The 13,152-nt window shown below is 32.6% G+C and overlaps 1 protein-coding gene across 1 annotated transcript; it reads left to right on the top strand.

The window, feature by feature from the left end:
- The first annotated feature begins 2,536 nt into the window (after window positions 1-2,536).
- On the top strand, window positions 2,537-3,466 carry LOC100919802 (olfactory receptor 5W2-like). The gene has a single exon (XM_003773839.1). It carries the CDS (start codon window positions 2,537-2,539, stop codon window positions 3,464-3,466), a length of 930 nt encoding a protein of 309 aa, XP_003773887.1.
- The last annotated feature ends 9,686 nt before the right edge of the window (window positions 3,467-13,152 follow it).

Raw genomic sequence — 13,152 nt, 5'->3', positions numbered from 1 at the left:
CTTAAGTTGAAATATTCAATATATATCAAAGAAAGGATTTGATCCCACATTTATTTAACTCTGGAACCAGTGTCATATCCATTAAGAAATCAAGGTGGTTATTGTTGTTTTGTTCTTTTTTAAACACAAAATAAACATTTAAAAATATTTGTTAAATTGAGTGGATAGTAACAGATATCTCAATAAAAATGTGCACAAAGTTTAGCATGAATCAGTTCTTTTTAACTTTGACACAAAGATTCTACATTAGTAGTATCCCATTTTTACAATTGAATATACTGAGACTCAGGAGGATGCCTTGAATTGTTCATTTTCATGGACCCAATGTGTGACAGGAGTAGTTCCTGACTGAAACTGTTCTGCTTCTCATCACAAAATATTCTCTCTCACTGTCTACAAAGCACGCATATAAGAATTCTTTATGAAATTTAACTGCTGTTAACTAAGACTTATTCTGTACTTGCACGAAAATGGTCATAAATAGCTGTTTTGAAAGAATCTCCATGCATTTTCAATCCCCAAATCCATTGCCCCTACCACCTTCCTTATTATTTTGGAGATGCCAGTATCTTCCTTAGGGTGCCCGAGGTATCATCCTCATCATGTCACTCTTCTTCATACTTGCATGTTCCTTCACTTGTAAAATCTTTGATTACTCCTTTGCTGTTCATATACTTCTACATGCTTATTTCTCTTCTCTGGTACTGCCATAATTTATGTCTAACTACACAATGCCTTTGCTTAGACTCTTGCAAAGTCCTTATTCTCTTTGCTATAAGGAACTAGGGAATTTGGTCCATATTTCAGTAAGATGTGAAATTGTTCCTCCTAAAGAGAATTTCTGATTATGTCACCTTCCATCACCATACCCAGTAATGGTTAAGTTGCTCCCTATTATCTCAAAATTAAATATAAAATGATCTGGGATATTAACATCCTTTCTAACTTCATTCAGAACTATCTTTTGATTCTTCTCATACTTCACTTCCATTCATTTGTTCAAAGGCATCTAGGAAGCACAGAAAGCTGTAAGGTGGACTTTGAGTGACGAAGAGAAGTTCAAATCCAGCCTCAGACATTTAGACATTGTATAATCTTGGCCATCTCATATAATATCTACCTGCCTAAGTTACTTCACATGTAAAATCAGGATAATAATGACACAGGATGTCAGGATGATTGTAAGGATAAAATTAGCACTTTGTTCATTTTAAAGCATTATACAAAAGTCATTGTGGTCATTGTTGTTATTCTACGGTTCAATGTCACTGGCCCCATGTTCTTCCTAAAACACGACGTTCCATCTTCTCACTCTGGGCATTTTTACTGTCTTCTTCCAACGCCTGGAATATTTTACTGTTTCATTTATACCTTCTGACTTGCCAGGCTTACTTCATGTTTTAAGTAAAATCCCACATCACTTAAAAAGCCTTTCCAAATTCTCCTTAAAGAGTGTACTTTCCTTTTCTTGCTTATCTCTAATTTAACACACACACACACACACACACACACACACAAACACACACAAGCATATATATGTGTGTATATATGTATTACTGTGATATATTTATATATTTGGATATGTCTCTTACATAATATGTCATCAATATCAATAACACTATGTAGTTTAACATTTTTATAAATGATAATATTTCAATAATAGCATACCATTAATATGATAATACATCACAGGGGATACAAAAAAGGGCATGAAAGGAACTAAAACTCTAAATGATACCATACGCATACACTATATATTTATATATATGTATATATACATATATATGAATGTTTATCATTATATTAGTGTTTCTATACATACAGATATACATATATGCATACATACATGCATTTTGATATGCACATAAAATCAGAGATAACATAGCTAACTAGAATTTGAGGAAGATTGTCAGTCTGGATGAACTTGAATCCATGTCCAATACTTTGTCAAATAAATTTACATTGAATTGTTTAAATTGAATTTTATTTTAGAGATAGACTAATCAGACCATGTTTTAGATTGGAGATATTAGAATTTATGCTGTTTTCTTCAATGAATTATTATACTTAGTATCATCATTATTACTACTGTCATTGAAATGACATTTCAGATACATCCCAGATTTACTTCTAAAAGACTTGGTTTAAGATATGATTTTAACCAGGGATAATTAATCCAACCTACATGAGCTCAGTTTCCTAAGTTATTGAAAAAAAATGTTTTGCAGTATAAAATTCATGCAGATGTTATAGATGAAATGACCTTTAAAAGTTTAAAGAAATATTCAACTAGAAATTTTCAGCATGTCTTCTGTTCTTCCTCCTTCTTTTGAGAATATCTGCAGAAGGTGAAATTTGATATATTTATTTAACATTAAGCAGATGATGGATACAAGGTGTCTTTTATCCATCTTACAGATTAGAAGCACTCTAAAAGTCCTATGCCCATCAAATTTACAAAAGAGTAAAATGGCAGTTCTTCTATTTGTCTAGATTCTTTTTTCAAAACAACACAGAAGAGAACAAAGCAGGGAGAATGGAGAGGAATTACTCCAATCCAACTGAATTTATCCTCTTGGGAATCACCAGTGATCCGGAGCTTAAAGTTACATTTTTTGTCCTCTTTCTCATCATTTATTTGGTTATTTTTATAGCAAATCTTGGGATGATCATCTTAATCAGGATAGACACCCACCTGCATTTGCCCATGTATTTCTTCCTAAGCCACATGTCCTTCTGTGACCTCTGCTACTCCTCAGCCATTGGCCCCAAGATGTTAGTGGACATCTTTGCCAAAGACAAATCCATTTCCTTCACTGGTTGTGCTCTACAAATGTATTTCTTCACTATCTTTGGAGATTCTGATTGTGTACTATTAGCAGTAATGGCCTTTGATCGCTACATGGCCATAAGCAATCCTCTGCTTTATACAGTAAAAATGTCTAAACAGGTTTGCTACTTACTGATTGCTAGTGTCTACATGGTGGGGATGATGGATGCTCTGATCATTACTACTTTAACCTTTACACTGAGTTTCTGCAGGTCTAATGAAATTAACCATTTCTTCTGTGATATCCCTCCACTTTTATCAATCTCTTGTTCTGATATCCATGTCAATGAGTTGGTGCTCTTCATCATTTTTGGCTTCATTGAAACAGTCACCATTTCTGGAATCCTCATCTCTTACTGTTACATATTTTTGTCTGTGTTGAAAATCCACTCAACTGAAGGCAGAGGCAAAGCCTTTTCTACCTGTAGCTCTCACTTAACTGTTTTTACTATCTTCCAGGGTACTGTCCTTTTTATGTACTTCAGACCAAGTTCTACCTATTCACTAAACCAAGACAAAATGCCCTCTCTGTTTTATACCCTTGTCATTCCCATGTTAAACCCCTTGATCTACAGTTTGAGAAACAAAGATGTGAAGAAGGCTCTGGGAAATTTGAGAAACAAACTAGGTTTTTAACTTTAACTTTTTTTTGTTGTTGTTGTTGTTGTTGGTTTGTTCTTAGAAACATAAAGACAATTACAGAATTTCAGAGAGGGAAAATGACCTGTAAGTTTATATATTCTAAAGTCTGTCATTACAACTTTACAATAATTCTGTCTGTTGCCTGCATATCCATACATTCCTTAAGAAGTGTATCCAGGGGAATCTTTATGTTTAAAAAATGCACATAAGCAAAAGTAGGAAAGCTTAATTATGGATAGCAAATTGAATCTGTTCCTCTGAGACTGATCTCTTTTATAATGATCAATTAACAATAAAATATTTTTCTTTATCCCATATCTTATATAATGACATCATACTGTGGAAGGCAGTATCATCATGGGAATAGAATGCTGGATGATGAATAAGATGAGGTGAATCAAAAGTCTCTCCGGCATAGAGATATAAATAGATATATATAGATATAGATATAATTAAGAAAGATATATAACTAAGGAAAAGCCATATAACCAAAATCTCAGTTTCCTAAGTTATAATATTAGCACTATCATGCTTATTTCTAAATAATGAAATTGAAAGGAAAAATCTTCAACTCAATAATTGGTTATTAATATATGAGAGAAACAATCATTTCTATTATCTGTGACTGGTTGATGGCATACACATTGGGAGCAAATCAAATTTCCTTCCTCCATGATTTTAAAGGCTCTCATTCTTTAAGGTATTGGTATCATGATAAATAGGAGAAGATTAACAGATAGACTATATTAAATAGTGGGATGATTATTGCATATTGAGTATGAGAAGCTGTGTTTAAGTTCCAATCCATGCTTACTACTTATATAACCTGAGAAAATCCATGTTTGATTTATGAATCTACAACATTGCATTTAGGCAAGATAATGTCTGATATCTCTGACATCTATATTCTATATTCCTACAAATTTAAGTGTAAAAGTCAGCCCCCAAAACAAGATGTTAGAAAAAATTTAAATTGTCCCTCTTGTTTTAAGAAACAAAGAGTAAACCAGATTTTTTTTAAAAAGATGAAACTATTTAAGGATAGAAGAGTTGGTTGCACAAGGACATGTTCTTTTACTGTAGAATTGTATAAATATATCTGTGTGTGTTTGTAATATCTTGACTAGTTCTCTGAAGATTCTCGGGAGCAGCCTTGGTCTTGGTAGAGGAGTAAAGCAAGCAGGAGAGCCACTAGGATGGTTAAGGATGGAGTGTCCCTACCTCCAGTCTTCTCAGCCTTTAAATACCTCACTGTCGTTACATTATTATAACACACCAAGCATTTGCCAACTAGAGAACCATTATACCATTATATCACACTGAGCAAGTGCTAACTATAAGCACCCTGCTATGTAAATGCCTCTTTCTGTAAGTATCCCTTCCTTCAAGTAGAACACAAGTGATCATACACTTCTTGATTTCTCAGGAAGGGTGAGAACCCCAAAGGGAAGTGGGGAGCCAAACCAGACATTATCAACAGGTTCCCTGGGGCTTACAGGTCTTATATTTTACTCAGAGTTCCCCCACTATCTGTGGCTCTCTACATGTGTATAACTATTTGCTTTTAAAAATAACTTTCACATTTATTATCTCTTGTTCTTCACAATAACTATAGGTTGCATGGAGAATATATTTATTCCCATTTCATGTGTTAGCAAACTAAGTCATAAAAAAGTGAAATGCCTACAAGGAGATCATGCAAGTAGATTTTCCAAGAGCCAAGAATATAAGTCCGATCCTAACCATTGTTCCTTTCAGTATGAAATACAAAGAGCTTCCTAATGGTTCACACAGCAAAACTGTGAAGAGAATTATATGTGTGAGTGTGAAAGAGAACAAGCATTTCATAGAAACCTATTAAAAATCAGAAATTCTGTTAAGTATTTAAAAATTATTCTCTCTTAATTCTCCACAAAGCTTTGTGAAATAGATGATTTAATTATCCTTATTTAACAAGGCAAATTGAGGCAAACAAATATTAAAGGACTTTGGTGGGTCCAAGTGATAGTAAATGAATTAGTTAATATTTGTCCTCAGAAACTATTGACTCCAGGAAATGTTAAACTTCCCTATATAGATGAAAGACACTGCTCCATTGAGCGAACGGATCAGGAATTCTATATAAAATGTTTTGGTAACTCAATTAATTAAGCGATATGGCAGACAAGAAGTCTTTTCTATTGGCCAAGGGATTTTTAAGATCCACTTGTTTCTTTAAAGAAAGCATTGATTCAATAGCAAGAACTTCAAAAACAGAAAATGACTGACTTCCAGTGCCAAGATGGAGGAATAATAAAGGAACCCTGTAAAGCCTTCCCAAATTCCCCTTCCAATAACTATAAAAACCACCTCAGAATTGATCTAGGTTCGAGAAAGCAGCTTAACAACACATTAGGAAAAATGGTAGGACAAAAGTAAGTTCCAAAAGCATCAGAAGCACCAGAACATTAGGGGGCCTGCATCAAGACTTCAGGCTTGGGGCAAGCCACCTATGAGTCAGCACCCTTCTATGAATAGGCTGGTCTGACAAGTAAGCAGTCCTAATAACCTGGCAAGACTCCACCTCAGTAACCTCACCCCAAGCTTAAGCCATCAGAAAATCTGACTTTATTACTGACCAGTAGTAAAATCAGGGATACCCAAAAGCTAAGAAACCCTGTTTCCATAGCAACCCCACAGCAATTCCCATCTTTCCTCCCCTTCTCACCCCAGTCTCCCTTTCAGGGCCAGTCACATGAAAAACTATTATCATTGCAACTTAGTAGCAGGGCCCCAACTCTGGAACAGGCCAGCAACTAAGTCCCACACCAAGGGTCAAAGATCAAGTGATAGAAACAACTTCATTAAAACAATTTGTCTTTAAACAAACTGAATTTTTAAAAAATGAGACTACCTACCAAAATTTGTGGAATGAAAAAAAAGTGATACTTAAGGTAAAATTCATATCTGAAATGCTTACATTAATAAAATAGAGGAAAATCAGATTAATAATTTGAACAGGCAACTAAGAAGGTAGAAAAAAAAAAAAAAGCTTAAAAATAACCAATTAAAATCCTGATTGGAAATCTTGAAACTCAAAATGGGAAATTAAAAAAAAATTGAAAATAAGCAAAGCATTGAGGTAAAAAATAAAACTAAATTGATTTTATGAAAGAACCAAAAAATAAACTATTGGTTAATTTGATTTAAAAAAAAAAGGAAACAAACAGACAAACAAAAAACCAAATTATTAGTATCAAAAATGAAAGAGAAAAATTCACCACCATGAAAAGGGAATTAGGAGGATTGTCAAGAGCTATTTTGCCCAATTATATGCTAATACATTTGACAATCTATATAAAATGGATGGACATTTCCAAAAAAAACATAAATTATCCAGATTAACAGAACAAATAAAATGTTTAACCCAACCTTACAAAAAGAAATTGAATAAGTCATCAATGAACTTCCTAAGGGGGGAAAAAAAACCTAGGACCATATAAATCCACAAATGAATTCTATCAAACAATTAAAGAATAAGAAATTCCCATTTAAAACTATTTGAACTATTTGAAACTTTTGAAAAATAAATACAATGAAGGAGTTCTACTAAATTCATTTTATGACACCAATATGGTGTTAATATGTAAATGGGAAGAACCAAAATAGAGTAACAAAATTATAGGCCACTTTCTCTAATAAAAATCAAAGCAAAAATTTTAAATAAAATACTAGCAAAGAGGTTACAGATATTGCTATAATATCCCAATGATTATGTGGATATATAAGAAGGTGGAATTTATACTAGAAATACAGAGATAGTTCAATATGGGGAAAACTATCAGCACAATGAGCCATAGCAATAGCAAAAACAACAGAAATCATATGATTATTATGTCAATAAATACACAAAAAAAAATTTTTGCTAAAATACAGCTGAGGAACAAATCAGACTTTTTCTTAAAATGAAAAATTATTTTTGTGCAAAAACCATAAGCTAACATTATATGTAATAAAATTAAACCACAAATCTTCTCAATAAGATCAGAATGAAGCCAGAATGTCCATTATTACTCTATTATAATAGAGATGTATACCAATAAGATAAGAAAAAGAAATTAATGGAATTAAAATATTCAATAAAGAAACAAAACTATCACTCTCTGCAGATATGATCTTATATTTAGAAAATGCTACTATCAACTAAAAAATGAAATTAATATAAATTTTAGCAAATTTGCAGGATACAAAATAAGTCTATAGAATGCATCAGCCTTTCTATATATTACCAACAATGTCTAGCAGCAAGGATAGAAAAAATAAATTTCATTTAAAATAAATGCAATCAATATAAAATATGTGGGAATCTATCTGCCAAGACAAACCCAGGACATATATAAACACAACTATTAAAAAAAAAAAAAAAAAAAACTTTTCACAAAAATAAAGGCACATCTAAATAATTGGAAAAATATTAACTGCTTATGGGAAGACAAAACCAACATTATAAAAATGAAAATTCTATCTGCATTAATCTATTTATTCAATGTCCTATCAATCAAACTAGCAAAATTATTTTATACTAGAAAAACACAATTAATAAAATTCATCTGAAAGAGCAACATCTCAAAGATGTCAACAGAATCAATGAAAAAAATAAAATGAAAAAATGTGTCCTAGCCCTACCAAATGTCAAACTGTGTTGTTTACATACCCTTCTTCTAGGACTTCTGGCAATCTTTTACAACACCATGTTGAATATTGGTTGTTATACTGCTAGTTGCATGTACAATTCATGTTTGTTATAACACATTGAGCCTGCACTGAGTGTGGGGAGGGTCATCACTAATAGCCTCTGCATTATTGCTATATGCTTGTGTAATACCTCCCATGCTGATGGGTTTGTGCATAATAAGACCCTTCAGCCCAGAAACCCACTAGCAACCCCCACTTCCCTTTGGTGCTTTTTATCTCCCTTCCTGAGAGATCAGGGGGGTCGTGATCACCTCCTTTTTGGTTCTTTCACCTCCTTTCCTGAGAAGTCAGGGAGGGTGTGATCACCTCCCCTTGGGGGCTCTGACCTCCCTGAGGAGTCAGGGATGGCATGACCACCTGTGTTCTAAAACAAAAGAAAGTGGGAGATGTAATGGGCTGAAGCTCGAATTGATGCACTGAGGTCCCAAGCACATGAGGCTAAATAGTAATTGGACCATACTCTATTAATATATATGCTTGGAGAAAGAATGGCCCCTGCCCACTCTTAGTGCAAGTCCTGATGTGTTGCATAGGAAATGACGTAGGGACAATTTTGGGGGGTGGAAACAGAGGGACAGGAAGAGAGGCGGAGAGAGAGAGTTGGCAGGTTCCTGTCATGGCTGCTCACATTGCTATTGCCATCCCCCTTCACCTCCACAAAGAATAAAGAACAAAGAATAAAGATCAAAGATTTTCCCTTAATCTCAGTTCCTGACTCCGGCTGATTTTAAAATACACGGTCATCACAAAACTGTATTATAAAATGGTAATTATACAGACATTCTAGTCTTGTCAAAGAAATGAAGTGGAAAATAAGTGGAATAGATTAAGTAAAATGTAAATGATCATAGTAAACTAATATATGATAATCACAAAGACACAAGTTTTTTTTTTTTTTTTTTTAACCAAAACTCATTATTTGACAAAAACTGCTAGGAAAATTGTGAAATGGTAATGCAGAAACTAGCTATAGAACAACATCTCATATACCCAGAAAAATTCAAAATGGGTACATATTTTTGTATAAAAGATGTTATCATAAACTAATTAAGAAAGCATGGAATAGTTTATCTGTCAGATTTATGGAGAAGGGAAGAATTTAGGACTACAGAACATATAGAAAGAATTATAAAATGTAAATAAGGTATTTTGATTATATAAAATTAAAAGATTTTACACAAACAAAACCAATGCAATAAAATTCTAAGTAAAGCAGAGAACTAGAAAGTTTTCACAAGTATCTCTGATGAAGGTCCCCTTTCTTAAATATGCAAAGAACTGAGTCAAATTTGAGAGAATACAAGTCATTCTCCCACTTATAAATTATTAAATACAAACAGGCATTTTTCAGATGAAGAAAATAATGCTTCTTTGTAGTTATATGAAAAATGCTCTAAATCACTCTTGACTAAAGAAATTCAAATTAAACATCTCTGAGGAACCACTTCAATCTATCTGGTTGTCTTTTATACAAAACAGAAAATGTTGGATATTGGAGGGGATAATGTTGCTTGATCATTCTGAAGAGCAATATGTAACTATGCCCGAAAGGCTATAAAACTGTGTATATATTTTGATCCAAAAATACCATTATTAGATCTATATCCCAAAGTTGTCCAGAATAAGGGTAAAAAACCTATTTGTACCAAAAACAATTATAGAAATTCTTTTTGTGATGACAAAAATTGAAAATCAAAGGAATGGCTACCCAAACTGTGGTATATGATTATCATGGAATATTATTGTGCTATAAGAAATGACCAGAAAGACATATAATTAAGTATATAATGAAGTGAACAGAACCAAGAGAATATTGTTCACAAAACTGTGAATAACTTGGTTCTTTTCAGTAATATAATGATCTAAGACAGTCCCCAATGACTATTGATCAAGCACGTTATCCACTTTTAGAGAAAGAACTGATATTGTTTGAAGCATGAAACATGCTATTTTCCTTATTTTTTTTTCTTTTATTAGAATCTTCTTGTGCAAGTGAGTAATATAAAAACATTTTACATAATTGCACATGTACACATCATATGTTTACCATGTCAGAGAAGCGTCAAGGAAGAGATGGTAGAATTTAAAACACAAAACTTTGAATAAAATTGTTAACTTTAAAAAAAAAAGAAAGTTGTTTGCTTAATGCTTACTTACACATCAAATCTGTGAGGAAAAGACAGTTTTATAAACCTCACATCCTGAATTAAAGATTATGTAAGTGAGGCTAAGGTCAGGTGAATGTAAAACTTTTCAGTGTTACTCAGAAATCTAAAGCCAAACCCACTGCAATAATCCCTTGACTCTAAGTGCTCTTTCCATTAGTTCATGGTTTCTTGTTAATTAATGCTTAGGACACTGGACTTATATCCTAAAGTTGTCACTCCTCATTAAAAAATGAAATGTGGCCAGGGAGAGAAAATTGTCTCCAGAGAGTACAGTAGGTCAAGAATCCTTTGTATTTAAGAGTTCTGACTGCATTCAACTCAATAATCATTTTTGGTTATTCTTTTGGAAGAGTTTTGTGTGTGTGTGTGTGTGTGTGTGTGTGTGTGTGACATAGTAATGTTTTTAAGATAATTAATGCTTAAAAGAGAATGGGATCAGTTTTGAATGTGAAGTGAAAACTGGGTTTAATGGAAATTACAAAACTTAGTCTACCTTGGACAAATCACTAGTTTATAGCCTGAGTTTCTTTTCCTCTCTGTAAAGTCAGAATAGGTATGCCTACAGAAGTAATATTTAAAAAGCCTTATGAGGTTATATATATAATATTTTATTATGTTAATGAAAGAAACCATCTGAATATGATTCTATTCCAACAGATAAAGGTAAGTAAGCTGTATTTTGTATTTCTAATTTGAATATCTGAATCCTTTGAGTAGAGCTTCTTCTGATTAGTTGATTTCTAAGCTTCCTGATTTCAATGATCTTATTCAGAGATTAAAATTCAATAAAGACAAAAGTTACATTTAAGTAAAATTCTCACAATAGTCACCTGTTCCAGAGAAGTTTTATGATGTGCAATCATTTTTGCAATTCAAATTTGAAGCATTACTAGTTCAAACAAAATCATGAGCAGGAAGTTATTTGGAAAAGAACAAAACTCTCTGTTGTTCTGTCTGTCTGTGTCTCCTTCTCTCTTTCTCTCTCTCTGTCTTTGTCTCTGCCTGTCTCTCTCTGTCCCTGTCTTTGTCTGTCTCTATCTCTCTCTGGTTCTCTTTGTATCTCTGTGTCTGTCTCTGTGTGTGTGTGTCTTTCTCTGTTTCTGTCTCTCTGTTTTCTCTGTTTCTCTTTTTGTCTCTGTGATTCTCTTTCCCTCTGTAAAGGTGTCTGTAAAGGACTACTACATAATTTTCTTCACTGCTATCAAGATGTACTAAACACTCAAGATGTATGAAATAAGATTATTTTTAAACAAGATATGAATAATGACCATGAAATATAAAGGAGGAGATTTATTTTGATAAATCATTCTTTGTTTAGACTTAGAAAAAATTATGTTATTTGTTAATGTGAAGGAAAAGACTTGTAAAGGTCTCTTCATGTATAAGAAAATCCAGGTAGATTATCTGCTCAGTTCCATGTTTCCCTTTAGATATTAACTATTTTAACCAACACATTTCTCCTAGAAGATGACTAGTTATTTATTTCTACACACCAAAGAAAGACAAATATATCATGGGCATCGGAAAAAAAATCAATTTTGTTATATTTTCTTGTAGCAATGATTTTTACATGTAAGATTTTCTTTATCTCACTTGCATAGTATTATTAAACACTGTCAACTTGCCAGAGGCACTAGAAGTTAAAGCAACATTTTCTTTTGTTAATCCATGTTACTTGTTGTAAAGCAGGGTGGTGGCAGGTGAAACCCTGACATATAGATCCAACAGAGCTGATGTTATGTATTTTGCATCCATTTCACTTCATTACTATTTTATTAGTTAGTATTATGTTTTATACCAGAAACATTTCTGCTATAGACTCCACCTCTACCCCATAGTCACTTTTACAGGCTATCATTCATCTAATTTTAGGATCTGAACCCGTGCTATCACATTCCAACTCTATAATCAGTTAGTATTTATTGGGCTTGCCTAGGCACTGACTTCCAATGATCAAAATACCCAGATATAGGGAGACACAAATCCCCCTACTGCAAAGAACTTAAATGTGCAGGACATTTATTTCTATTGTACACAGAATATCAGATTAGAACCAAAAGTATCTGCTAAATAGATATGAGTATACAAATGAATTAAAAAGCAGAATGAATTGAATGTATAAATGATGATATTCTCTGATTTTTATATTTACATACTAAAATATTTGGTATCAAAAAGTTTTTTGTGGTAGCAATAAATTATGCTTTCTAATCTCAATTCTAACTTGATGGTATAGTCAGAAAAAAAGTGAATGTTTCAAGATGGAGTCGGTCTTATTCTTCCAAATAATTATGACTACAATGATAGTCAGGAAATTTAGAACTAAAAAATATCATAAATCAAAATATAAAAAATAGTGTGTAGAAGGCACCTTAAACATTGAACATAATATGTTCAAGATATGAAGAATCTTTAAATATATATCATAGATCATCAGTACTGAAAACCAAGACTATGAAAAAAATTTAGAAGAAAATATCATGTATAAAACATTGATGGTTATAGAGGGGTAAGAAAATAGGGGGAAACAAGTACAACAAAACATGTTATATCTGTATATCATTTTATAACACAGCATGATTTTAAAGCATAACATCACATAAAATCCAAACTGGATTAGTATTTTAAAAAGCAAACTTTGTAATCTTAAAGTTATTTTAGCCATTATCTAATCTAACCTGTACACTTGCTATTTCAGAGTCAGAAACAACATGCCAGTGAGAGAAAACTGACTTTTGCATTGTGAATTATGAATTTTAAAATGGAATATACAGAAAA

Source organism: Sarcophilus harrisii, chromosome 6 (genome assembly GCF_902635505.1).
Source record: "Sarcophilus harrisii chromosome 6, mSarHar1.11, whole genome shotgun sequence".
Taxonomy (NCBI): domain Eukaryota; kingdom Metazoa; phylum Chordata; class Mammalia; order Dasyuromorphia; family Dasyuridae; genus Sarcophilus; species Sarcophilus harrisii.
Note: the sequence above shows the minus strand (reverse complement) of the source record. Positions and strands in the feature narration are given on the sequence as shown.